We start from the raw sequence: 23,246 nt of genomic DNA on the forward strand, positions 1-23,246 counted from the left end.
ATGAGGAGTGACTGAGGAAATGTGACTTGATGCAGCCTGAGAGGGGAAACCATATCTGCATGAGATAAATATGCCGTCTGAGTGCCAAGCGGAAGGGATCTAAACCCTTTTTAAAGTCTTAATTTTACCATTGCAAAAATCACAAGCGTTTTGAGGACAGAGGAAGCATTGCAGTTTACCTTTTGCCGTTTCGCTGATTTTTCAGGTGAATGCGAGGACACGACTCATTACTGCGCCGTGGTGAAGCAGCTCAAGCTGTGCCTGGTTGATCTTTACCGGCGGAGGTGCTGTCAGTCATGTGGAGGGGAGCAGCCGCTGGCCATGCAGTGATGCGGGACACCGGAGATTGGAGCGCAGGTGGACTCCATGGCAGCACAGATTATCCAGCTGATCGAATGACTGTGCGAAGAAGGCCTACTGAGAAACGCTACTGTTGCACCACTGACGGAAGACAGTCCTCGTTCGGCGGAAACGTCTCCGATGTCTCCCTCTCAGCGCGGAGGGAAAACGGGTGCTGTCCTGGGTTACGGAATGGATGCTTTCTTGAAACGGACAAGGAAGAGATGTGAACCAGAAAGGCCCAAGCTCAGAGCTGCATGTGCGACACGCCTGCTTTGAAATAATCACATCTTTTTGCCACTTACTGGATGACTTAACAAGCTTACTATACTATACACCAACATTACATCGCATTTGACTAAACTAATTTGTGCTGCTTTCTTTAATTCTTTTTCCTTTCGATTACATGTTGTCAAAGGATATGCAGAATCTTTCAGTTTAAAAGATGATCTCTGGGCAAGGGAAAAGTTGAAAGCATATTGACATAGGTACAAAGGGAAAGGCCATAATGTGTATGAAATATGACGTGGTTAAACATAAAGTATGATCGGTTAAAAGAATTTCCAAAATATCTTAAATTGACAAAACAGCTTCTCTTTCAGGTCCAATTTGTCGCTGGAGAAAGTAATTCTATCATTTTAAGCTTCCGTTTGCAAATCCTGCAGTAACTATTCTTTAATTTTCAACAATTCACCTGAATTTCGTTTCGTTAAAGATACAACAGATGTCTTTCTAACGACAGTGGTCCAAGATTTCTGTTCACCGGAAAAATGTTCCGCCTCCATCAAACTCCAGAGGCTGTATCGCTATTTGTCACAGAGGTACCTTAGAGACTAACTGAATTTGTAAAACTGGGCTGATGAAAGCATAGAAGTGTTCTTTAATGACCTTTCACACAAAGCATATGGAGGCATGGCATGAAGATGTGGTTTTCTGGACAGAGTAAGAATAATGCCAAACTGAAAGGAATTTCAGTAGGGAAATAGGGGAAAATCCCTATCGACCATGTAATGTAGTGTAACAGTAAGTTCAATGTGTCTGTAAAACTGGCTCTGAAAATTACCTAGTGAAAGTATAAATACATGGCAATAACATATTTCCTTATTAGCCATATTAACATATCTCCAAGTGCACGATTTAGCTTTGTCTGTCCCCTTAATGTATCACATAAACACATTTTAGCAAAATTAATATAAAAAGGGAAATATTGATTTTCAGAAATACTGAAGTAAACATGCTTTTGTTAAATCTATACATACGTATAAATGGCAATTGAATGAGCTTAAAAATTGAGTTAATTGGAATTTGTTTGATATTAAAAGTACAGTATGTATGGTACTTCAAAAATGTTTTGACCATGACAGCTGGTCTAGCGATTGGTTTGTACAGAAGCAGTTTGTTTCAAAATTTTACTAATCAGGCTTGTGTGTGTTTTAAGCTTCTTTAATGAAAGTAGTGGATTGTAAAACATGCCTTGTATATATCGTTTAAAAGTGCAATATTGTAAATTGACTGTAGACTTTTGGCACTTTATTCTCTCATAACCAAAATTTAAAGGTCAGTGTCTTCATGGCATATTTAAGATTTAAAATTACACCTTCACTTAGGACTTACTGTGGATTTAACAGTGAATTTAAGTTCTTCTGATATCTTAGGCATGCATTTTGGGAAATGTAACTGCAAACATTTCAGGTCAAGAAACACAACTAAGGTCAAAGTTCCACCAGCGCTTCTAATACTAAATGTAATGTGGCCTAAGCGTTGAAATCAGTACTCTTTTAATAATGATCATTACACTGCAATAAGAGCTGGAACAAAGAAAGCTTTGCTTATGTGTCACAGGTTCTGTATTAAGACAATAAAGATATCATATAAGTTAGTACATTTTTGTGCTTTATTTTTTAGTCTTTCCATTTATAGTTACAATGCATTTTGTAAAAATAGGGTGAAAATTTCATTGTGCAAAAAATAAATCATTACAGAAAATTTGGCACATGCTTTCAGTTAGCATTTAAAATTATATTCAATTTACATTACAAAAATACACAGCATGCATACAAATAAATTACATTTAACTTCATATACATGTCAGAAATATATATTGTAGGAAAGAAAAGTCAAGCATAATACAGAATTACTGAATAATTTTTACAGTAATATATTCTGATAGATAATTGATCATTTTATACAATTATTTTTTCTTGCACATAAAGTTGAAACTGCTGATTAGTATTTCTTCCCCCTGGCCACCTGCAATGCATATCTTTAATAAGAATAAAAAAACAAATCTGATTGAACTGTGCAATTTCCGTAACTTTATGACATTACAACCACATCCTTGGCAGCATGGATCTCAGGGGCCAGAGGTACCTTGTTCCTGTCCTGGGTAGACAACTTCCGGAAAAACCTGTGGCCTCGTTCATCAGTGCCTTCAAAGACATAGCCTGGAGGGCAGTCAAAACTGGCTGGGCACACGGTGCCTTTCTTTGGAGTGAACTCAGCACGATACATAGTTCCATCATCGAACGGGGCCTCGCTTTTCAATGGCACATGCTTGGGTTTAAAGCTCACGTTGGGTTGGATTTGATGTTGGGTGTAATCGAGCTTAAAGGTGGTCAGATCCTCCATCTTCCCACCTGCCTTCCTCACATCTTCTGGCTTCTTGGCCATTTCTCGCCTTTGTATCTGCCACGGTTTGAAGTCCTCCTTCATGGTGGTGCTCCCCTGGAAGGGACCGGAAGGCCTCTTCGTTTGCAAAAAGGGTTTTGCGGGAACAAATGGCTGCACACTGTGCTTCACAAAGTCTTCCTTGGTGGTCGTGCTCAGTTCCATGTGCTCCGTGCGGCTCACGTACTCTGGCGGCTTGAAGAGCTGCGGCAGAGCCACTGGCCATGGCTGGAAACGGTCCCGGAATTCAGTGCTGCTTTGAAATGGAGCATCTGAGGCCATCTTGGTAGAACTCGGCTTGCAGCTCTGCGGGAGCTGTGCAGGCAGGCCTTGAAAGTCTGAGCGGTGAGTGGTGCAGCACTGGAAGGGCTGGCTGCTGGGTCTGTATGGCTCGGGGGGCCTGACAACCCTCGGTTCCAGGGTGTGAGGCACGTAACAAAGGCGGTTGCTGGTGAGGTCATTGAAGGGCATGTCAGAAAGCTTGGCCACGATGGGAGGCTTGAAACTTTCTCGCTGAGCAAAGCCCTTTGGGACAAAATCATCTTGGAATGTTGTTGAATTTCCAAACTTTGTGGTTGGAGGGTGGTATGTAAATTCGGGTTTCACCAAATCCCTCTTGCTAACATCCCATGGTCGAAAATCATCTTTTAAAGAAAGCAGAGTATTATATCAATGAGGCTTCTAAGACAGATTCTTTCAAGTGAAAGCAGAATACAAAAAATATAATAACACAGAACAACTAATTTTCCACGCATGTTCACAGATTACTTGCTCAGAAGGGGGTAAGCAGGTATGATAGTGGTAAGAGTTTTGACTTTGGACTATTGTGAGGTTGTAGGGTCAAATCTCACATCCTGTTGAAGTCCCCTTTGGCAAGGCACTTACAGTAATAAAATTATCCAGCTGTATAAATGGGTAAGTAATCTAACAATATGCTAATTTCAATAAATATGTCCGATAAATATGTAAATGCAAAGCTCTGTGTGAAATCAAATATATTTTTTCAGGTGATGCTGTTTTAAAAAGTGACAATTTTTTAAACCACTCACATCTATTTACTCATTCATATAGCTGGGTAATTTGTACTGGAGCAATTCAGGGTATGCACCTTACTGAAGGGCACTACACTGAGATCAGGGATTTGAACCTGGGACATTTGACTGCAAAACAACCCTAACCTGTACTCTACCCGGTGGGCCTTCTATTATTCTGAATGTCGACTGAGCATTTATTTCACCTTTGTAAGTGGGCAGAGTGTCCAGCTTCCCCACTTTTGCATGCTGCGTCTCAATTGGTCTTACTGGGACAAACGGTTGCACCTCATGTGTGTTGAAGTCCAGCTTGTAAGTAGTTCCCAGGTCCATTTCCCCAGGCGCTGGCTTATATTGTGCCTGGCGTCGAACATATTGCTGTGTAACTTCATAAGGTATATAGTCAGATCTGGAAAATATGAAGTAATATGGAATTGCTCAAAGGTCAATCTTCAGTGAAGTATGTCAGTCACAGACTGGAGTCAATTACATTAACAACTGAATGAAAGAGCAATAGGCAGCTTGATCAAGCTTATTTTATGTGAAGAATTACTTGAACGTTGTGGTTCCATCAATCTTTGCTCGGTCCCTCTGGTACTCCATCCTTGGCTTTAGGCTCTTTGGTGGTCGATGAGCCGCATACACAGGGTACTTCTCTGCATACTCTGTTAGGACACATTCTTTGTCTCCCTTTGTATACAAGGATGTGGTCTTGTGGAAGCAACGATGACGCCTAACAAGAATGGGGAAGCATAGTATGTTGTGACATCTTCCACCCTCTGTAAATCGTTCCACGGACGTCCAGTTCAGGATCTCCCTGGACCCCACCATTTGCCCTCACCCTGGTAAAGAATCTCAATACTGGATGTTGAATGACTCACTCTGCTCTGATCACATTGCTTCCCTGACCCAAACCTTTGGCTTATTCCTTCACAACATGAGCAAAGTTGTGACTCTGACACCCCATTGTTTTTCCAGAGCCCCCGTTCTCTTCGGCCTTAATTACTGCAGGTCCCTTTTTATTGGGTCTTCCTGCATCTGCAATCTGTCCATTGCAGCTTATCCAAAAAAACTACTGTATTGTCTAGTGTAAAATGTTCCTTTCAATACACACCTCTCATCTGCTCCATCTTCCCTGGCTCCCCATTACTGCCAAGATCCAGTTTAACACCTCATCCTATCGTAAAATTTCCTACATGACTTGGCTTCCCACTTCCTCCCAACTCCCATTTCTCCCTACTATCCCAGGTGTAATCTTAAGTGTTGACAAAAGACAGATCTGGCCAATTTACTGAGCCAGCTTTGAGTTTTACAACGGCAGCTCCTATAGTGAAGGCACACTGGGGTTTTCTATCGTAACTGTACATTTCTAAAGGCCATCAAGTTCATGGTCACCTTAATTAACGTAGACTTGAGAATGCATCCCATCACCCGCAACTATATTAAGTTTAACCTTTACAAGTTGTCAGAAATATGGGTTAAATGCATTTTTCATTTAACTGTACCACTTTACAATTCTAAATACCTCCATATTTCATAATAAAACACTTTAAAGTACATAAAGTTGTTTCCTTCAATAATGTAGCATTACATAATCAACAGTGACACAATTTTCTTAATTAAAATAGCTTTAATTTAAACATTTCTGCCCTTAACAGTCAGTCGTATATATGAAGACTTCATAACTGATCCTGTTGAATACTGCTGAAAGATGAGTATCCTGAATTTTGCATGTATATTTTTTAAGGAAGATGTAATAACAAATCAAATGTTAAAGTGGGGGGAGGAAAAAAAAAAAAAAAAAAAAAAAAAAAAAACTTACCCACAGTTGCAGATATTACATATACAAGTTCGTTTCATTTTAAAAAAGGAGAGTGTTAACTTGTGATAGTTCCCACCAAATTCCGGACACACTTGGGCGAGTTGCTGCTACCGCACTATATAACACACTATCTCCAGGGATGCAGCATGTCTCCACGGCAACGGGACAGCGTCTCGGTGACGCCGCCATTTTCCCGTCTACGTCACAGGGCAAAGTTCGTGAACTAACCCACTTCCGGGGTAAAGTGTTCAACGTGAGTTCTGCGCCGTACGGACGCGATAGCGTGTTATTGTTGGTAAACTTTTCCGTATTAGCACTCGTTATTTTAAATCTAATTCATTTATGTATTCGAGCTCTGGATATTGGTGTTTTGAACCTGCGGAAGACGCGTTAGGCTAGAAAACTTGCGAAGCTGAGGCGCGCCGCGTGTGTAGTCAAACTGACTACTCGAAGGCTGTCAGTTGTTCGCACGTGTCGTGTGGAGAGAGAATCAGTGCCGAGTGCGCTGAGCTGCATCGTTACCGTGTCATCGACCAGTGTCCGTCTTAACTGGCCGCTGTCAGCTTCACAGAGCCACGTGACGTGTCCAAACGAAGCGTGTTTCAATAATTTAACACGCGCTGGCTGGACGAACTTGGTTGGGGAGCTGCGCACATAATCATTTGCGGTAGTAGTGTCAGTCAGGTACTTGCCTTGGTCTCTCTTAAATTAATCAGTAGCCATGATTTTACACATTTCTTCTTGCAGGTATCGCTCAGTTGGGTTACATAACTGTTGCTAGAATTAAATACAAAGTCTTCTTTTTCTACTCACTGTTGTTGGTCATGATGATCATCACTGACACTGATCACACAGTAAAATGATCTGGGTGATTGTTCACTTCACTTGTTGATCATGTTGCACGAGCTTGTTCACGCTCATTGGTCGTGGTCATCATCATTCCGATCGTGGTCATGTTGATTTTGTCGATTCACTTTGTTTGTTAGATGCTCACGTGCCTCCCTACAGTAATATGCCTCTCTCTGTTCTCTTCGCTGCAGACTTTAAATCCACTCAACTATGGGTCACACAAGTTTAGACAAGATCATTGCGCTGCAGAACAAGCCTGCAAATATAAGGAATCTGTGTATTTTAGCCCACGTGGATCATGGTGAGTGCTTTCTTTATGTCATGATTGTTTCACAGGGCTCAGATCAATTGTACCTATAACTTACATACTTATATAACGTGTGCCTCCTGGTTCAGTGATGATATTCTCAGTACTGTGCTGGAAAGTAGTAAGTTGTCGTTGTCTTATGTTACAGGCAAAACAACTCTGGCTGATTGCCTGGTTGCCAGCAATGGTATAATATCTAGTCGTTTGGCAGGAAAGGTTGGTATTTAGAAGTTCAGACATAGTCACATTATTATTAATTAACCGACGTGCTCGTTTGCTTATAAATATTCTACCCTTTAACATGTCCGAAGCAGTAAAATTATTTGCGGTGCAAGTAATTAGTTTTTCTGTGAAATTCCAGCTGAGATACCTGGACAGCAGGGAGGATGAACAAATCAGAGGAATAACCATGAAATCCAGTGCAATATCATTGCATTACTCTGTCGGTAAGTGAGAACGTTCACCTCCTGGAATGGATTATGTAGGATATGGGTAGCGTGCAGCTGCACTACTGCTGATGAAAGCTGACAGTTTTCAGCAGAAGCCAAACCTCACAGCTCATGGTTTGTGTTCTTTGCCTTCGTCATCTCAGGTGGTGAAGACTACCTCATCAACTTGATCGATTCCCCCGGGCACGTGGACTTTTCATCAGAAGTTTCGACAGCCGTGCGGCTGTGCGACGGGGCTATTGTCATCGTGGATGCTGTGGAAGGAGTCTGTCCTCAGGTACAAAGAAGCACCTGTTACTCACTTGTAAGGCGCTCGTGCAGCAGAGAATAAGTTGCTGTCATTTAGGCAACGATTTTGACCAATCGCCGTAATCTGTTTTACATCTCATTCAACAAATACATCCTTGTACATGAAAGGATATATACTCGCACCTGGTGTGATGACTGTTTGAGTTCTGAATACATTTTCCGGTATGTTTATTTTGAATTGCGTTGCGCAAAAATGAAAACAGCGTAGGAGTGTGGGGCTGCCTTCATTCAGCTGATTTCCACAGCGTTTACAGCTTGTCTGGTGTTTGAGTGTTGGTGAAGAGATGGTGAGCGTTATACGTGTGTAGGGGATTAATCAGTTTACAGTCAGCTCTGAATAGGAAGTTGAGGAGGGAATCTGTTTATCGTCAGTCATTTTAGATTAGTTTTCATATTAATGTAGCTCTGAGTCAATAAATAAATTTAAATGATTTGTCTTTAGTTTTTTATTCACTAGTTATAGCCACAATTTTTACACGTTTACAAAGCTGGCAAACACTGGGCATCTTTCTGTGATGGATTGTTTGACAGCATTGAACAGGAGGTTGTGGAGATGATGTATTTTTTATCTGCATGAATTGTAGATGAGTTTGAAAGTATTTTTAAGTTTCAAAAAATGAAATGATTATTTAAAAATGATAAAATCAAAGCGTTGCACTCACATTTAGTGACATGCAGGGTGTGCCCTACTTTGGTGCCCCATGCCTCTTTGATAGACTTTGGACGAAGTGGTTATTGATAATGGGTGGATGGAGTTACAGTATTTATTTTTTCATTATATCTTTGGCTGAGGATTTTACAGAACCTGCATAGTTGGTAAGTGGAAGGACACATGAATTACTTGCATTAGTTACAAGCAATTTGAGTTACAAACAAATTTCCTGTCTCACTTGTGTTGATAAGGTAAAAAGACCCAGTTGTATTCATCCATAAATTTCGAAGTTCTTGACCTACTGCAATCTGTCACTGGGACTTTATTTTATTCTGAAGCTTGCCATTTGACAAAAGAAATACTGCTGATGCATTGTCTAATTTCCTTTTGCATTCGTTTTTCTAGACGCAGGCTGTGCTACGACAAGCCTGGCTTGAGAACATCCGTCCGGTCTTGGTAATTAATAAAATTGACAGACTGATTGGGGAACTGAAGCTCACTTCACAAGAAGCATACACACACCTTCAGAAAATCCTGGAACAGGTGTGTTAAGAGGGAGGCACAGCAGATAGCTCCAGTGCCTGACAGTGTGTTTGGATCTTGGTCCTTCTGTGTGTTGTTTGCATGTTTTCCCCGTGTTCGCGGGGATTTCTTCCGGGGGCTGCGGTTTCCTCCCACAGTCCAAAGACATGTTTCAGCTGTGCTGGTGACTCTCTAGTATGTGTACATCTGAGTGTATGTGTGTGTCTTGGCTCTGTTTCCGCATGATCAAAGGCCAAATGCACAGCAGTGCTAACTTGGCATGTTTCCTCCGTTCAGGTGAACGCAGTCACTGGCTCCCTGTTTACTTCTAAAGTCCTGGAGGAGCGAGCGGAGAAGGACTCGGAAGTGAGAGAAGCGGGTGGCGGGGACAACGGCGAGCAGGTCTACGACTGGAGCGCTGGCCTGGAGGAGAGCGACGACTCGGACCTTTACTTCTCTCCTGACCAGGGCAATGTGGTTTTCGCTAGTGCTATAGATGGATGGGGCTTCAGGTACTGGCTCTGTCTGTCTGTCTGTCTGTCTGTCATGTTGCTAATGGCCTTTTTTAGCATGGCCACCAGAGGGAGCCTTGGTCCTATGTTTCAGAAACTCATTTCTTCATTCGTTCCTGTCCAACTGATGCACTACAGAATTTGTAAACAAACAAAATATAATTGCATATTAGAATCAAGAGCAACTTAAATTTTTAATGATCTTATTAATGAACTTACGTATCACTACAGTATTGATGCTGTCTGGAAGAAAAGACAGACACACACAATGTCTACAAGCACTTAACCCAAGTGGGGTCACGGCGAACCGGAGACTAACCCGGAAACACAGGGTGCAAGGCCGAGGGGGGGAGAGGACACACCCCGGATGGGACGCTAGTCTGTTGCAAGGCACCCCGAGCAGGACTCGAACCCCAGACACACCACAGAGCAGGCCCCGGCCAAAGCTGCTGCGCCACCGGTTGGGACTTTGAACGTGAAGGACCCAGGTTCGAATCCCACCTACTGCTGTAGTCTCTTTCATTAGATCACTTACCCTGAATGACTGCAGTAAAAAGTACCCAGCTGTATATATGGATAAATTGTAAGTTTCTTTGGAGAGAAGAGTCAGCTGATCGAATAAGCATAAATGTTGTCATGCGTTTTTTAATTTTTTTTAAATCATTAAAGTAGCCATTAAACTCTGAAATCACATCAGAGGGTTTTCAGCTGAAGAAGTGTAGCTGTAGTAAAGAATGCTCCATGGTGCCATCAGCAAACTCGTGCTGGACAGGCAAATGTCAGGCAATTTCATCTGTGAAGTTTTCATTGAATTCAGCCGTACGTTTGTATGCACGGGCCGTCCAGAATGAGAGCGTTTTTCGCTTTCGTTCAGGTTGATAATAGAACGCGGTAATGGGTTTCAAGTAGAGAAGCATGTCAATTTGCATCAAGGATTGTGTTTTATATCAGTCGGCAGATAAGTCATTTGGACACTTGAGCTCCGGTCAGCACAAGGTCGGAGAAGCGGCCGATTTAATGTGGCGCGCCTTCGGTATGTGTCACAGCGGAGTGTAGGAAATGACCGACTGCTGCGCTCCGTCCAATTTAAAGATGGCAGCAGCGAAGCGGTGAACCGGGAGACCCGGTTTAAACGCTGCCTTTGTCATTCCGATAAGCGAAATGCAAAAACGAGACTTGTAAAGTAAGGCATTTTCTGGCCTGCGTGTCTTGTGTGGGTAGGTGAGGTTAGACGAGGACGTCCGTTTTAAATGAACCGCAGCATGTCGCATGTTGCGGGAGATAAGTGGGGACCTTTGGCTAACCAGATTAAGTTTCTTGCACCTAGAAAGGAAATGGAGATCTCTTTAAGGAAGGCTGTCGTTCTGGCGACGTTGGGTCTATTTAACCAGCGTCGGCGAGTCAGAGCGATTCTGACCTTCGCCAATTCGAGACGCCGCAGTACCAGGTTGGAGCGCTCCACATTTTAATAACGGGAACATCTGGAAAAAATGAAGGTCACAAGTTGAAATGGGTGAGGCGGTCCAGTCCAGATCTCAGTCCAAACCAAAATCAGAGCAAATGGAAACATTTTTTTGAGCCAAGAGAGAGAGGGAAAAAAAAATTGAAGCTCTTTGTCGCTGTGCGTTTCAGCATCCACCAGTTCGCTCACATGTACAGTCAGAAGATGGGGATCAGGTCCGAGGTGCTGCTGAAGACACTCTGGGGAGACTTTTACCTCAATGCTAAAGCCAAGAAGATCATGAAAGGGGCTCAGGTGAGACAGGCTTGAAGTGTAACTGCAGCATTTAGTCACTCTGTCATATTTGATTTATTACAGCGTGTTTTTATAAGACAATTCGATACGGAGGGTCATTCTGATGATATTTCAGATGGAATTATCCATCCGTCATCAACAACCACTTGTCCCGTGTATGGTTGTGGTGATCCAGAGCCTACCCTGCAAGGGCATTCTCACACACACTGACCAAATTGAATTCGAACCCACTTCCAGTCCCACAGCCCACGTGCTTTGAGGCCCTAGTGTTACCTGCTGCACCACTGTGATGCCCAAGTGTAATATCAAGAATTATAATAATTGCATTTATTAAAGTGTCCACACAGGGTTGTTCTGATGTTTCGGAAATGATGGAAGAACCAAACGTTCATCTGTGAATTATGTCTATGAACAGTGCGGCTCAGTCGATATGGCGTGATAAAATGCATACATCTTTCTAACGTAGTCTGTAAGTGTTGTGCAAGATCCTAATTGCGGTGTGTGCTGTGTAGCATCTTCACAGCAAAAATGAAAATAATCACTCTTAGTCACAGTGTCCCCAGCTGAAAAAGTCCCGCCCCTTTGGGATAATTTCAGTCTGCTGCACATTAGCCTTTTAATTACCACCTTGTAAATGACAGGCAATCTGCTTAATGGGCGGTTTGAAACAACAAGGTGAAGAGTTGTTCGTTTTTTTTTTTTTTTTTTTTTTTAAAGCACATTTCACCGGCCGTGTGTCTGGGTTTCTAGCTGCTCCAGACGGGAAATGGCAGCGCCTGATGGCCGGGAGCGGGGTCCACCGAGAGACCTGCGGAGGCCTGCCGTCAGGCGGTGCCTCCCAGGAGTGCCATTTATTAGGTGAAGAAATGCTGGAGACAGGCACGCGCTAAGGTGGCGTCCACTCCAGAGCTCTGCAGTCGGAGCGCTCGGCGAAAGCGGAGTGTGAAACGGGAAGGTCGGCTGTGGTCTACGGCCATGTCCTAGGTCTGCCTTGTCTGATCTGCTGCCTCGTTGTACAGGTCCAGGCACTGATCTCGGAATACCTGCACAAAACAGAGGAACACAGCAGTGGAAAGTGCTTTTGTTCACTAGAGCTTCAGTCCGCAGGTTCAGTTAGGAATGAGCTCTTCTGCAGCAGTTCCCAGTGGTGTCGGACACTCGCGCGCTGCTCTGGTTTCGCTCTGCCGTCCAGTTTGTCCCGTACAGCCGTTGCCCAGGTGTCCCAGGTGGTGTCGCACCTTTGGTCGGTACCATGTGCTGTGGCTGCGGTTGTTCTGTGTTGAGAGACAGACCAACGCTGCGCAGATTGGTCGGCTTCCACGTGGGGAGTCGCACAGATATTTAAAGAAACATCACACGGTAAACAGCATTTGTTCTTTTACTCCTTGATGCTTTGGATCTGAACAGTTAGAGAGTGAATTCCCTGACCAGTCAATCATTCTGATCCGCTGGACAGATGAGTTTGACCAGGGGCATTTCTATCAATGTGTAAACCAAATGCTTGACCTCCAGTCTGTCTTGGTGATGTAAACGATGTATGAATGAGTGACCCAGTGTAAGTAGTGCATCTAGCAGTGTAAGTCACCTCGGTGAATAAGGCGAGTAGGCTGATAACACTACATAGTATCCATTGTAAGTCGCTTTGGAGAAAAGTGTCTGCTAAGTGAATAAATGTAAACGTATGAAAGCTGAAAGATGGCATACAGGCGGTGTCGCTTTCCCGGTACAGAACGCAGCAGCGCATCTGACCCTATTGCTGGATGAACGTGACCAGTTTCCTTCCAGACAAACAGCCATCGGAATTTCACGCTGAGAGGTTCTAGAGGGCACCATGAAGGCACTCCAGTGCTGTGGGTTTGCACGTGGGTTGGAATCCAAATTGGTCTATGTGGAGATTATATATTGTCATACGTGCTCATGTGGGCTTCCTCCCCCAGTGTGTTTCGGGTAGTTTGGTGATTTCTAAATTGTGTGTGTGTGTGTGTGTGTGTGTGTGTGTGTGTGTGTGTGTGTGTGTTGGCCCTGTGAAGGGCTGATGCACCATCCAGGGTGCACCCCGTCTCATGCCTCATGCTTTCAGGATAGGCTCCAGACTGCCATTACCCTTCGCTGGATAAGTGGAGATTCTCAGTGGCCGGATTAGAAGCGCACATTATAATTTTTAAACAACACTTCAATGGTCATGCTGACAGTTTACAAACTCATTCTGCAGAAAATTTTGGGGATAAATAGGATCAGATCTGAAAAAGAAGTTTTACATTTCAACAGGACTTGACATCAGCCAACAACCAGTACACCACAGCAAAATGTACCTGTAACTTGCTGCAGCGAAATATTGAAATAAGAGTAATTTCTGAGCTAAAAAAGACATGATAACGGTGCGAGGTTGCTGCCCGGATTTAAAGTTCCAGGCACTTTGGCGTCGCTTCCAGGTACCGCTGTGGTCATTAAGTGCTCGACCTGTAACGAATGGGCTCCAAGTGGTGGGGAGGTGGAGAAAGCCCGTGTGTGACCTGTGTTAGACCGCGGCGGGAGCTGTTTGCCGCACCGTGAGGAAGCCCGCTGTCAGGAAGCGGTCAGCCTCCCTGGTTGACCCGCACGCAGTCAAAATCACCAGTGGGACAAGGAAGCGTCGCAGTTTCACACCCAACCATGCAATCAGTGTCGCCTCATCCAGACAAGCTTCCGCGTTTGCCTTGACGTGCCTTAAATGTTTTGATCTCCGCATTCTCACTTCTTCTTCCGCTTCTTTAAGTCCAAAGGAAAGAAGCCGCTGTTTGTGCAGCTTGTTCTGGACAACATCTGGAGTTTATATGATGCTGTGGTCCTCAAGAGGTAATCGAGATGCTCTGGCTCTTTATGCGCTCGCTTCTGAGAAAAAAAATTTGTGAGCCCTTCGGAATGGTCTCGGAGAATCGCTCCCGTAATGCGACCTGGTCTAAGTCGTGATTGGGAATAAAGAATATTTATAATGAGTAAAGTCTTATCGCTGGTTAACACACAACTCTTTACTTCCAAGGGGTTCACAAACTTCTGTTAATTACTGTATTTTGTCTCAAGTGAACATGAAGCATTTAGCTTCAATCTTGCCTGTAATGCGTGTGTCTTCGCTTAGAGACAAGGAGAAAGTGGAGAAGGTGATGTCCTCTCTTGGGGTGAAAGTCGCAGCTCGGGACTCGCGGCACTCGGATCCCAGAGTGCTCCTGAGTGCCATCTGCAGCCAGTGGCTTCCTGTGTCCCAAGCTGTGCTCAGTATCCTTCTGCCACACCGTGGCCTCCTCGGGGCTCTCTGGGTCACGGTTCATGGGGTTCCCCTCTGCTCAGTTTGTTGCTCTGTAGGGGCAGCGGGTGGCGTAGGAGTTAGAGCCTTCGCTACGCTACCAAAGGATCCGAAATAAAATTTGCCCTGAATGGTTCCAGTAAAAATTGCCCAGCTGTATAAATGGAGAAATCATGGTAAGTCACTTTGGAGAAAAATGTCAGCTAAGTGAACAAATAGTAAATAATTTTTGTTTGTTTCGTCTGATGAATTTCTCTGAGCTTCTTTGGGTCACATGAAGAATTTGCAACGCATACATGCTCGGGGTACAGCAACTTGTGTGTGCAGTTATGGCAATGTGTCAGCAACTCGGAGATAGATGTAGGACCATAGCAGCAGTCCCAGAACTCTCCCCCCCCCCCAAAATCATAAAGGCTGATTGAAGCTAACCGTAGTTTGGTTAGGGTTGTGTCTGTCTTCTCATAAATCTCTCTGTGCGGTCGTGACGACCGCAGCTGTTCTCGTGCAGTTCTTTAACCGTACCCCGACAGCGATGGTGTGCAACAGGCTGCCCAGCCCGCTGGACATGGCTGCCGAAAGGGTGGAGAAGCTCATGTGCGTCGGCGCCAGGAGGTTCGACTGCCTGCCGGAGAAAACGCAGGAGCTCAAGAGAGGTGAACACACAAATCCGCTTTTTCTCGAAACCTTTTATTTCCCACGTCCCCCCACCCACAGCTTCACTCTCCGAGCTGCTCTCCTCTTAGAGCAGGGTAAATTTAGTTCTTTGCACCCGTAGCTCTATCAGTTTTAGAAAGCCTTGACAGATTTTTTCATATTAAAGGGAATTTTTTTTTTTTCTTTCTTTAAAAGCCACTATGTGCCTGCTGCTCTCTGGAGGATTGGCTGCATAGGCTCAGATTTTCAGGGCCTTCGCCTTCCCGTATTCTCTTTACGCAAAACAAATGTTGCGGCAGCGCAAGTCCCGGTCAGCCCGGTTCATTATCATATCGGATGGGTGCCCCTCACCTGCTGGAGCAACACCTTCTGATCGCAGCTGGAAAGAGAGCTTCGCCATGAGATCAGCTCGCCCCCGCTTCGCGTCTCCGCTCCGTAGCATTTCGTTGTCATTATGCACACGCTCTGCTTTGTAAGATCTACGGCGAATGCCCTCTGCCCACATGAAATGAGAATTTCTTCTTTTCGTTGAAGTAGCCTGTGACAGAAGGTGCGGTTGGCAGGTGCTGGTTCTTTTCGTTCCCTGCTCCAGCACGCGTGCGCATCACACGAGATTCGAGCGGGCTGCTGTCGAGGAAAAGACGGCCGGCTTCCATTTTGAGGTGTCCTTCGTGGGTCGTGAAATCGGGGGCCAAATGCAGTCCGGCGGTACATTTGTGTTAACGGTTACATTTACTGATTAAGCCAGAAATGTTTTTCCTTTTTTTGCAAAAATGTGGGCAGCTCGGTGGCGCATTCGGTATTGTTGGTGTCTCACAGCACCTGGGCTGTTCGAATATACGTTTGAATGTAGCGCGGTCTGTGTGGAGTTTCCGTGTTCTCCCTGTGCCTCTGCGAGTTTCCTCCGGGCGCTCTGGTTTCCTCCCGCAGTCCAAAGACATGCAATTCAGGTAAACTGGTGACTCTAAATTGTCACCGATGGGGCGGCACGGTGGCACAGCGAGTAGCGCTGCAGTCTCTCACCACCTGGGTGGTGTGGGAGGAGGTGGGTTTGATCCCCGCTCAGTGTGTGTGGAGTTTGCATGTTCTCCCCGTGTCTTTGTGGGTTTCCTCCGGGTGCTCTGGTTTCCTCCCCCAGTCCAAAAACATGCCGTTCAGGTTCCCCCATAGTGTGTGAGTGAGTGACAGAGAGAGTGTGTTCCACTGATGTATGGATGAGTGACCCAGTGTAAGTAGTGTATTTAGCAGTGTAAGTCACCGCGGTGAATGAGATGTGTGAGCTGATAACACTGCATAGAGTTCATTGGAAGTGGCTTTGGAAAAAAGCATCTGCTAAATGTAACAATATAGCGTAAATGTAAATTGTCTGTAGTGTGTGACTGAGTGTCTGTCTGTACATGACTGACCACCCTGCAATGGACAGCTGTACCCCCTACCATCCCTTTAGGTCCCAGACCGCTGCAGTCCAGACCAGGACAAGTGCTTTTTGAAAGTACACAAAACAAAGCATATATTAAAAAAGTTGTTTGTCGCAGACATGCTTATTTGACATGTTCCCAAGTGATGCTGGCATTCACAATCCTCTCAAAGTTTCAGTGTTCTGAAACGCACTTTTCCTGACTAACACAAATAATGGAAAGGGATGCGAAACTGCAACCCAGTGAACAGCGGTATGATTCATAGTTTATCCCATCAGACAATGCCGCTGAAAGGAAAATCTTCACCCGAGTGTGTGTTCATGCTGTTATGTGCTAATAAAAACACACCCAGAATTTGTGTGAGTGTAGCATAGGTACATGATGACATTTCTCTCTTTTGTCAGCATTTCTGGAATGTAAGAGTGACACGTCAGCTCCGGTCGTCGTGTTCGTTTCCAAGATGTTTGCCGTCGACTCCAAGGCATTGCCACAGAACAAGCAGAGGTATGTTTAAATACATGCTGACATTTTTCAGGATCCTTCCTCTTGAGTAATTGAATTGAAATGTCTGGGAAAACAGAGGGCTCAAGGTGGGAAATTCTCACTAACAAGTGTTTAGCTATGCCTTTGTCCGAGGGGACTTGCGGCGCTGGAATCATTTCTCATTTTTACACAGCAGAGCAGCATCACACACACACACTGCTTAGTGTCACCAGTTCACCTGAAACACCCCTCTATTTGGACTGTGGGAGAGAAACCTACAGAAACTCAGCGAGAACATTGCAGCTCCAGACGGGCTGAGCTGAACTCGAAACCAAGCCCAAACGCACAACCCAGGAGCTGCGAGGCACCAGTGCTACCCGCTGCGCCACTGAGCCACCCTTGCTAGAGGACGGAAGAAACCCAACGTGCAGAACTGCTGTGAGCGAATCAGGTTCAGGTTAACAGCCCCGAACAGATCGCTCGCACCCGTTCTTCAGAGAACAGGCTGTGCGGCGTTGGCCGATCTCTGCGTAGAGCTGGTTTGCTCGAAGATGAACGTCCCAGCTGAGGTGTTCAGCCCACGTGGCTCACGTGATCACACACGGCTTTGCACTTCCCACGTATTCCCAGTCTCGTACGTGAAAGAGGATAAATCGCACGGCTCACGGTTTAGGTTCGGGCTTTCTGCTCCGTACCGTGTCTCTCTGGGTGTAGCGGAAGCTCGGCATTAATGGCTTTCACCGATAAACCTACAAACATACCTATGCGCAGTACTTAATGCGAGAAAGCCCTGGAGTGCTCCCTTCTGCATTCGATACACAGCTACAGCATGAATGGTTTTGGCTGAACTGCCTTTGCTCTGAAAATTCAACAAGGGCCTCGTGAGAGAAACCACTTGTAGCTGTCATATGAGGACAACTGATGAGTATTGAGCACCTGAAGTGGTTTCATCCATGTGGAGCTCTGCAGTGTCGCTAACTCCAGGTGCAACTGGGGGATGAGTTTCAGCTCATTCTCATCCCACGAAGGGTCTGCGTGATTGCCGCGGTGACCTTAGATGGTCAACGTGGACAATGTGGATACATTGCGAAGTGCCATTGCTGACCTTCCCGTCCTCGAACTGTGACACGTTCCATTTACCAGGCTGTGTATTCGGTGAGGCTTTATCGACCGGCCAGTTGATCACCGTGCCAGTGCGTGTACGGCATTTCCATATTTGTCTACAGAGAGGCTGAAAACGTCAAACTTGTCGAGCGTGAAGGGAACAGTCGATTGGATTCCCAGAACTTTGTCAGCTCCAAAGGTGTCGGTGTCAGTAATCGCGGCATATCGTCAGTCACTTCATAGATCTGATTCCAGAAGTAGACTGAAATTCCCAGGGTTCAGCGCCGAAGTTGAAAAGGATTTTGCCGATTAAAAAGGCTCATCCCTTCCGCGTAACGAATTATAGATGCTCGGCGTCTTTGGGAGGGCGTCTGTCAGAAAGTAACGTTTTGCTCTTCCCTTATGGGAGAAGGCGACATTTCCGTCTGCTTCCTTGCTCCATTTTCCATCCTACATCAAAGTAAACCACAAGCTCTGGGGCACACGCTTACCATGAATTCATGCAGCTGTTCGGTGCTTCTTTTGTGAGAAACCAGAGAGCAGTTTCAAACGGCGAGCGCCGAAAATCGAGCAAATAAATCTCCCGACGTGTCACCGTCTTTGTTTTTAAGCTTCGGCGCGCGGAGCACTCGAGCGGCCCCGACATGCTATTGTGATTATGAAATAAAAGGCGACTTGTGACTTGAAAGGGCGCTGGTGACAGCACGGCCCCCGGGTTCATTACCCGAAGCACGCGGCCGCAGGAAGCCGAGGACGTTGCTCGCCGGTCCGCGCCGCCGTCTGCATCCTTTTCATTCGCACATGTGCGCGACATGTGTTAATAACAGCCAACTCCGTGTCGTCTTTAATGCGGGGCCTCGCCAGCGTTTCTCCATTTCCGCTGTTGGGTGCGTGCGTGTGCTGGTGTAAAATGAGAAACAGTCGTATAGTTTGAACCTGGAAGTAAGCAAGTTCATCTATACGTTTATGCAAAGTTTTAAAAAAAAAAAAAAAAAAAACTTTTTAATACATGAGAAGATTTTGTTTAGTTTAGTACACTTGTATGATGGAGACATAAGCAACAGTGTGGTCCGATTAGTAAAATTCTGGTTGGTTGAAGAAGATTAAAGCTGGAAGTGGGTATTATGGGTTCAACGACTGACCCCCCCCCGGCACCTTGCCTGCTGGCACTTGCTAGGCATGGTGATGGACTTGGCACTCTTAGGAGTGTTGCGTCATTGCTCGGAGTGGTGAGGTCATTGGATCGACACCTCGTAGAGCAGTGCACACTGGGACTGGAGTTTCTTAACTGCTGTTTAGGGACAGTTTTTTTTTTTTTTTTTTTTCCCCCCCCACTGCTCTCATTATGTCTTTCAAATGCACAAGTATTTTTACACGGGGCATCCCTTGGCAAACTGGGTGTGTTTTGTAAGGGTAAAATGATGTGCAGTGTGTTTACTTGAAGCTAAGTGTGGTGCAGAGTGAATGCTGGAGTAGTTTCAAAATGACCTGATATCTTTGGGTGTTCAGTTCTGGAACAGATGCGCTGTTTTATGTATTATGGGACTGTAGATAGTGAGTGGTTAGTGCTCTTGTCACTTGGGCCGTGGCTCGAACCCCATTCGTGCTGTATAAATTGGAAAGTCATTGTGAAATTGGTTATATAACATTGTGAGTCACACACATCATCTGAACCTGCTTGTTCCATACGGGGTCGCGGGGAGCCGGAGCCTACCCGGTAACACACGGCGTAAGGCTGGAGGGGTAGGGGACGCGCCCAGGACGGGACGCCAGTCCGTCACAAGGCACCCCAAGCGGGACTCGAACCCTAGACCCGCCAGAGAGCAGGACCCAGTTAAACCCACTGCACCATGGCACCCCCCCCATACATTGCAAGTCACCTTGGAAAAAGGTGTCAGCGAAATAAATAATAATGTGATGTCAAAGTGAAAATAAGGTACTTTCCCACAAAATATTTAGACCAAAAATAAATTTCAGGAAATGGTGTAAATGTTCTTCCATCTCTCGTGAAGCAGGTCAGAAGGTGCAAAATGAGCGACATGTGTGTTGACGACTTCAGAGACCTTTAGACGTACATTTTAAGTAAGAATACGGTAGAATAGGAGTGCTTTCACTGGGGTACGCAATGTGGCACGGGGTGGAAACCTATCGTCCCTCCGTTCAAATACAGGAACCTTCAGCTTGTTTGAACCTCTGTCTCTTGGCAAGTGCCAGATGAACCGAATTAGTGAATGTGTTGGATTCTGAAAGTGTACCGTGGTACCTCTTTGGCTGTCTTTAGATCTCAGCACTGTAACTTTACTGTGACAGTGTGAGTCAGAAGATGACCATACTTACTTCATTTGTTTCACTTGGTGCTCTTGAGGAAAACAGGGAAGCCCTTTCCCTCATTAAAAACTCCAGGCATCATCGAAAAAAAGCGAAGTGGAAAGTATCTGCGACTCTCAATTTTTGCCAACGGCTTTACCATCACTTTTTATTTTTTCTTCCTTCCCTCCATTTTTTTTTTTTCTTTTTTCTTTCTTCTCCACAAAATCTTTCTTCTTAAATCCAGCTTGTGGTTTTAAAAAATTTTTCCTTTTTAGATTGGGGAAACCATGACTTCATAACTGCCGCAGCAAGGGTCTTAAAACAAACCTGTGGCATTTCCGTTATTGTCAAAAGTGTCAGACTGAACCAGAAAAAGGAGAACTTAGCGATGTAGTTACCGCCTGTTGTAAAAAAAATAATAACAATAATAATACTCCCACGCAAAATCGGGCCGCCCTGTGGAAACGAACCTTTTCCTCTTGAGTGAACCTGAGTGTTCTCAGCGTGTGGCTTCGTCCTGCTGTTAAAGGAGACGTCACTTCAGGACGAAAAGACTATGAGAAAATTCCTTCAGTTGTGTGGGCTTGAGTGAATGGGCTTCCCCTTGGATCGTGGAGAAGTGGTGACTGCATTGCCTGCAGCGTGTGTGTGTGTGTGTGTGTGTGTGTGTGTGTGTGTGTGTGTGTGTGTGTGTGTGTGTGTGTGTGTGAGAGAGAGAGAGAGATTGCCCTGCAACTAAAAGCGTTCCACCCAGAGTGCACGCTGCCTTGTGCCCTATGGTTCCAGGATTGACTCTGTGAGCCTGCACTGGGCAAGCAGTTAGTTATTGGTAATGAGTGAGTGGATGGATGAAAATGTTTTCTTATTACCCTTATTATCTGAGTATCCAAAGGTTTCTGTGGAGCTTTGCGTCAGGTGAGTGCCCCCCCCATAATTCCCAAGATCCGCTTTGCCGTCGTTCACGTTGTTCCAGCTTGTCGCTAGTTTCCGATACGGCTGCGGGTTGTGTACTGGGCTCATTTATGGCTGTTCGAAGGGGTGTTTTTACTGTGCTGCTGTTACTTTCCGCGCGGTCGCTCCATGGCTCCTCTGCAAGCTGCCCGCCAACCTCCCTACTCATTGTGGTCAATTGAAAGCACACATCTCATGTGCCACAATAACACTTGAGTCTGTGGCTCAAGTGTGGTGTGTGGTGCACATTTACAAGAACCATTTCTGGAAGAAAAGCTCCGTATTTACACTGTGTTGTGGTTCACCCTTACCCATTGTTTTTGCCCTGACTTTTTGCTTGTTCACATTATCAGCCCATAAAAGTTATGGGCACTGGGGTGGAAGCTTTGCGGCTATCGATTGGCCAGAAGAGCCTTTCGGTAGGATATGGAAAAGGTCGGGCTTCGAAGCGGCATCGCTGCAACCGGAGGGGCGAGATTGCCGTATGTGTCGCTTACATGCAATTTATTGCCCCCTCTACTGTTTCTTCAGCCCCCGTGTTTATCGGTTAGGTCCTGAGATGCATTAGGCAGCTGCTGACATGTGATCCGCTGATGAAATCATTCTCCTTTTTCCCCACTATGTGTCATCCCTCCCTGTTGCTTCATGCACCCTTGTTGTAAGAGAAAGGCGAGGCGGTCATCTCAAACCTTAGCGGCATCAGTCCTGGCTCTTCTCCAGCTGTGGGACCCTTAAGTTGGGTACTTATCCTGAATTACAAAAGCAAAGAATGACTGCTGCATAAATGAGTTAATAATTGTAAGTAGCTTAGTGCACAGACCTAATGGTGTTGATCGCTTTGGGGAAAAGTGTCAGATAATGTAACATGAAGGCGATAATTACTTTTTGGGGATCAAAATATGTGTGAACATTTTAAGCAGCTGGGGGTGCCTTCCTCTTCTTCATTTAGCTGGCGCTTTGGCCCGAGGCAACCGACAGCATTAGTACTCGTGTTTTTTGGAATTGTTGTTGTTTGTCCATCGTCGTCGTCGACGAGGGCCGTCTAGTCAGACCGGGGTTGGGGCGGGAGTGCGTTGTGCGTGCGCGGATGGCTGATTAGACCGATTCGCTCATGAAATGTTCTCTGACACTGCGGACATTTGATCGTGCCCTTTTGTCGGGAACGAGCGCCTCGAGATTGCCGTTCCTGTCGTTTTTGCACGGCTAAAGTTGTTTTATTGGCTTCGTACAACACCGCGCCTTTATATATAGAGGTGTGCCATCTGTTCTGTTCTTTGCAGATTCTTCCCAGCTATCCGCGTCGATGCCAAATGCCTTCATGGACGATTTAAGCGTATCGTTGAATCGCTTCTTCTGTCCACCTCTACATCGGTTGCCTTGGGATAGCTCGCACGTTTTCAGAGCACAGGGTGCCATTCACGTAGTATCCCTTAGGCTAAGTACAGTACTACAGTAAACAAATATCGGTAATGATTGATAAATAAAAACTGACGAAAACAATGATGTTAAACTGTTACGAAAGTGAACTTTTAACGGGAATAGGGGGATGGACAGGCCGGGTAAAGGTCGCGTCCCACTGTCTCTTCTGCGAACGGGTTCTCCTTACCGTGGGCGAGCGAGCTGTGCAGAACTCGGCTGAAAGACGTCTTTGTGAGCGGCGCCTTCCCCCGCGCTTCCCCCACTGTTCCTCACATGCATCACCCTGCATAATTCACGCGCTTGCCTTCCGTGTGCCTCGGAACTCATATATTCCAATTACCCCGGAAGTTGGGGAGTCATATCTCTGCTCAGTTCAGAGTGGTCTGCCAAGTGCTACTTCATAAATAATAAT

At 45.5% G+C, this 23,246-nt stretch overlaps 3 protein-coding genes across 6 annotated transcripts in view; 2 read left to right on the forward strand and 1 right to left on the reverse strand.

Annotated features, from left to right (window-relative positions):
* The window catches only part of adamtsl3 (ADAMTS-like 3), an 81,276-nt gene extending 79,788 nt beyond the window's left edge, over positions 1 to 1,488 (forward strand). Inside the window, exon 32 of the mRNA XM_018763271.2 lies at positions 206 to 1,488. Within this exon, the coding sequence (XP_018618787.2) occupies positions 206 to 330 (125 nt within the window). The 3' untranslated portion in view covers positions 331 to 1,488. The remainder of the gene's footprint in view (positions 1 to 205) is intronic.
* Positions 1,489 to 2,655: 1,167 nt separating this feature from the next.
* Positions 2,656 to 5,897, reverse strand: saxo2 (stabilizer of axonemal microtubules 2). The gene is made up of 4 exons (XM_018763272.2): positions 5,860 to 5,897; positions 4,591 to 4,770; positions 4,244 to 4,446; positions 2,656 to 3,650 (listed from the first exon to the last, which is right to left on the reverse strand). Exons 1-4 carry the CDS (start codon positions 5,895 to 5,897, stop codon positions 2,656 to 2,658), a joined length of 1,416 nt encoding a protein of 471 aa, XP_018618788.1.
* Positions 5,898 to 6,080: 183 nt separating this feature from the next.
* efl1 (elongation factor like GTPase 1) overlaps positions 6,081 to 23,246 on the forward strand; it is a 63,997-nt gene continuing 46,831 nt past the window's right edge. Inside the window, exons 1-12 of one of the 4 annotated variants that reach the window (XM_018763862.2) lie at positions 6,081 to 6,112; positions 6,900 to 7,009; positions 7,164 to 7,231; positions 7,377 to 7,461; positions 7,608 to 7,741; positions 8,831 to 8,968; positions 9,245 to 9,459; positions 11,092 to 11,215; positions 13,971 to 14,050; positions 14,331 to 14,467; positions 15,026 to 15,148; positions 16,972 to 17,071. In XM_018763862.2, the coding sequence (XP_018619378.2) occupies positions 6,919 to 7,009; positions 7,164 to 7,231; positions 7,377 to 7,461; positions 7,608 to 7,741; positions 8,831 to 8,968; positions 9,245 to 9,459; positions 11,092 to 11,215; positions 13,971 to 14,050; positions 14,331 to 14,467; positions 15,026 to 15,148; positions 16,972 to 17,071 (1,295 nt within the window). In that variant the 5' untranslated portion in view covers positions 6,081 to 6,112; positions 6,900 to 6,918. Of the gene's footprint in view, positions 6,155 to 6,176; positions 6,544 to 6,899; positions 7,010 to 7,163; positions 7,232 to 7,376; positions 7,462 to 7,607; positions 7,742 to 8,830; positions 8,969 to 9,244; positions 9,460 to 11,091; positions 11,216 to 13,970; positions 14,051 to 14,330; positions 14,468 to 15,025; positions 15,149 to 16,971; positions 17,072 to 23,246 lie in introns of those variants that run through there. The other 3 variants (XM_018763860.2, XM_018763863.2, XM_018763859.2) reach the window with 3 other exon arrangements.

Source organism: Scleropages formosus, chromosome 11, assembly GCF_900964775.1.
Source record: "Scleropages formosus chromosome 11, fSclFor1.1, whole genome shotgun sequence".
Lineage (NCBI taxonomy): Eukaryota > Metazoa > Chordata > Actinopteri > Osteoglossiformes > Osteoglossidae > Scleropages > Scleropages formosus.

Coding starts and splice junctions, on each gene's coding strand:
- saxo2 (XM_018763272.2), bottom strand. CDS start 5,897: ATGAAACGAACTTGTATATGTAATATCTGCAACTGTGG. Junction 4,771..5,859: donor TGTAATATCTGCAACTGTGG/GTAAGTTTTTTT, acceptor CATTCTTGTTAG/GCGTCATCGTTGCTTCCACA. Junction 3,651..4,243: donor CACTCTGCCCACTTACAAAG/GTGAAATAAATG, acceptor TTTCTTTAAAAG/ATGATTTTCGACCATGGGAT.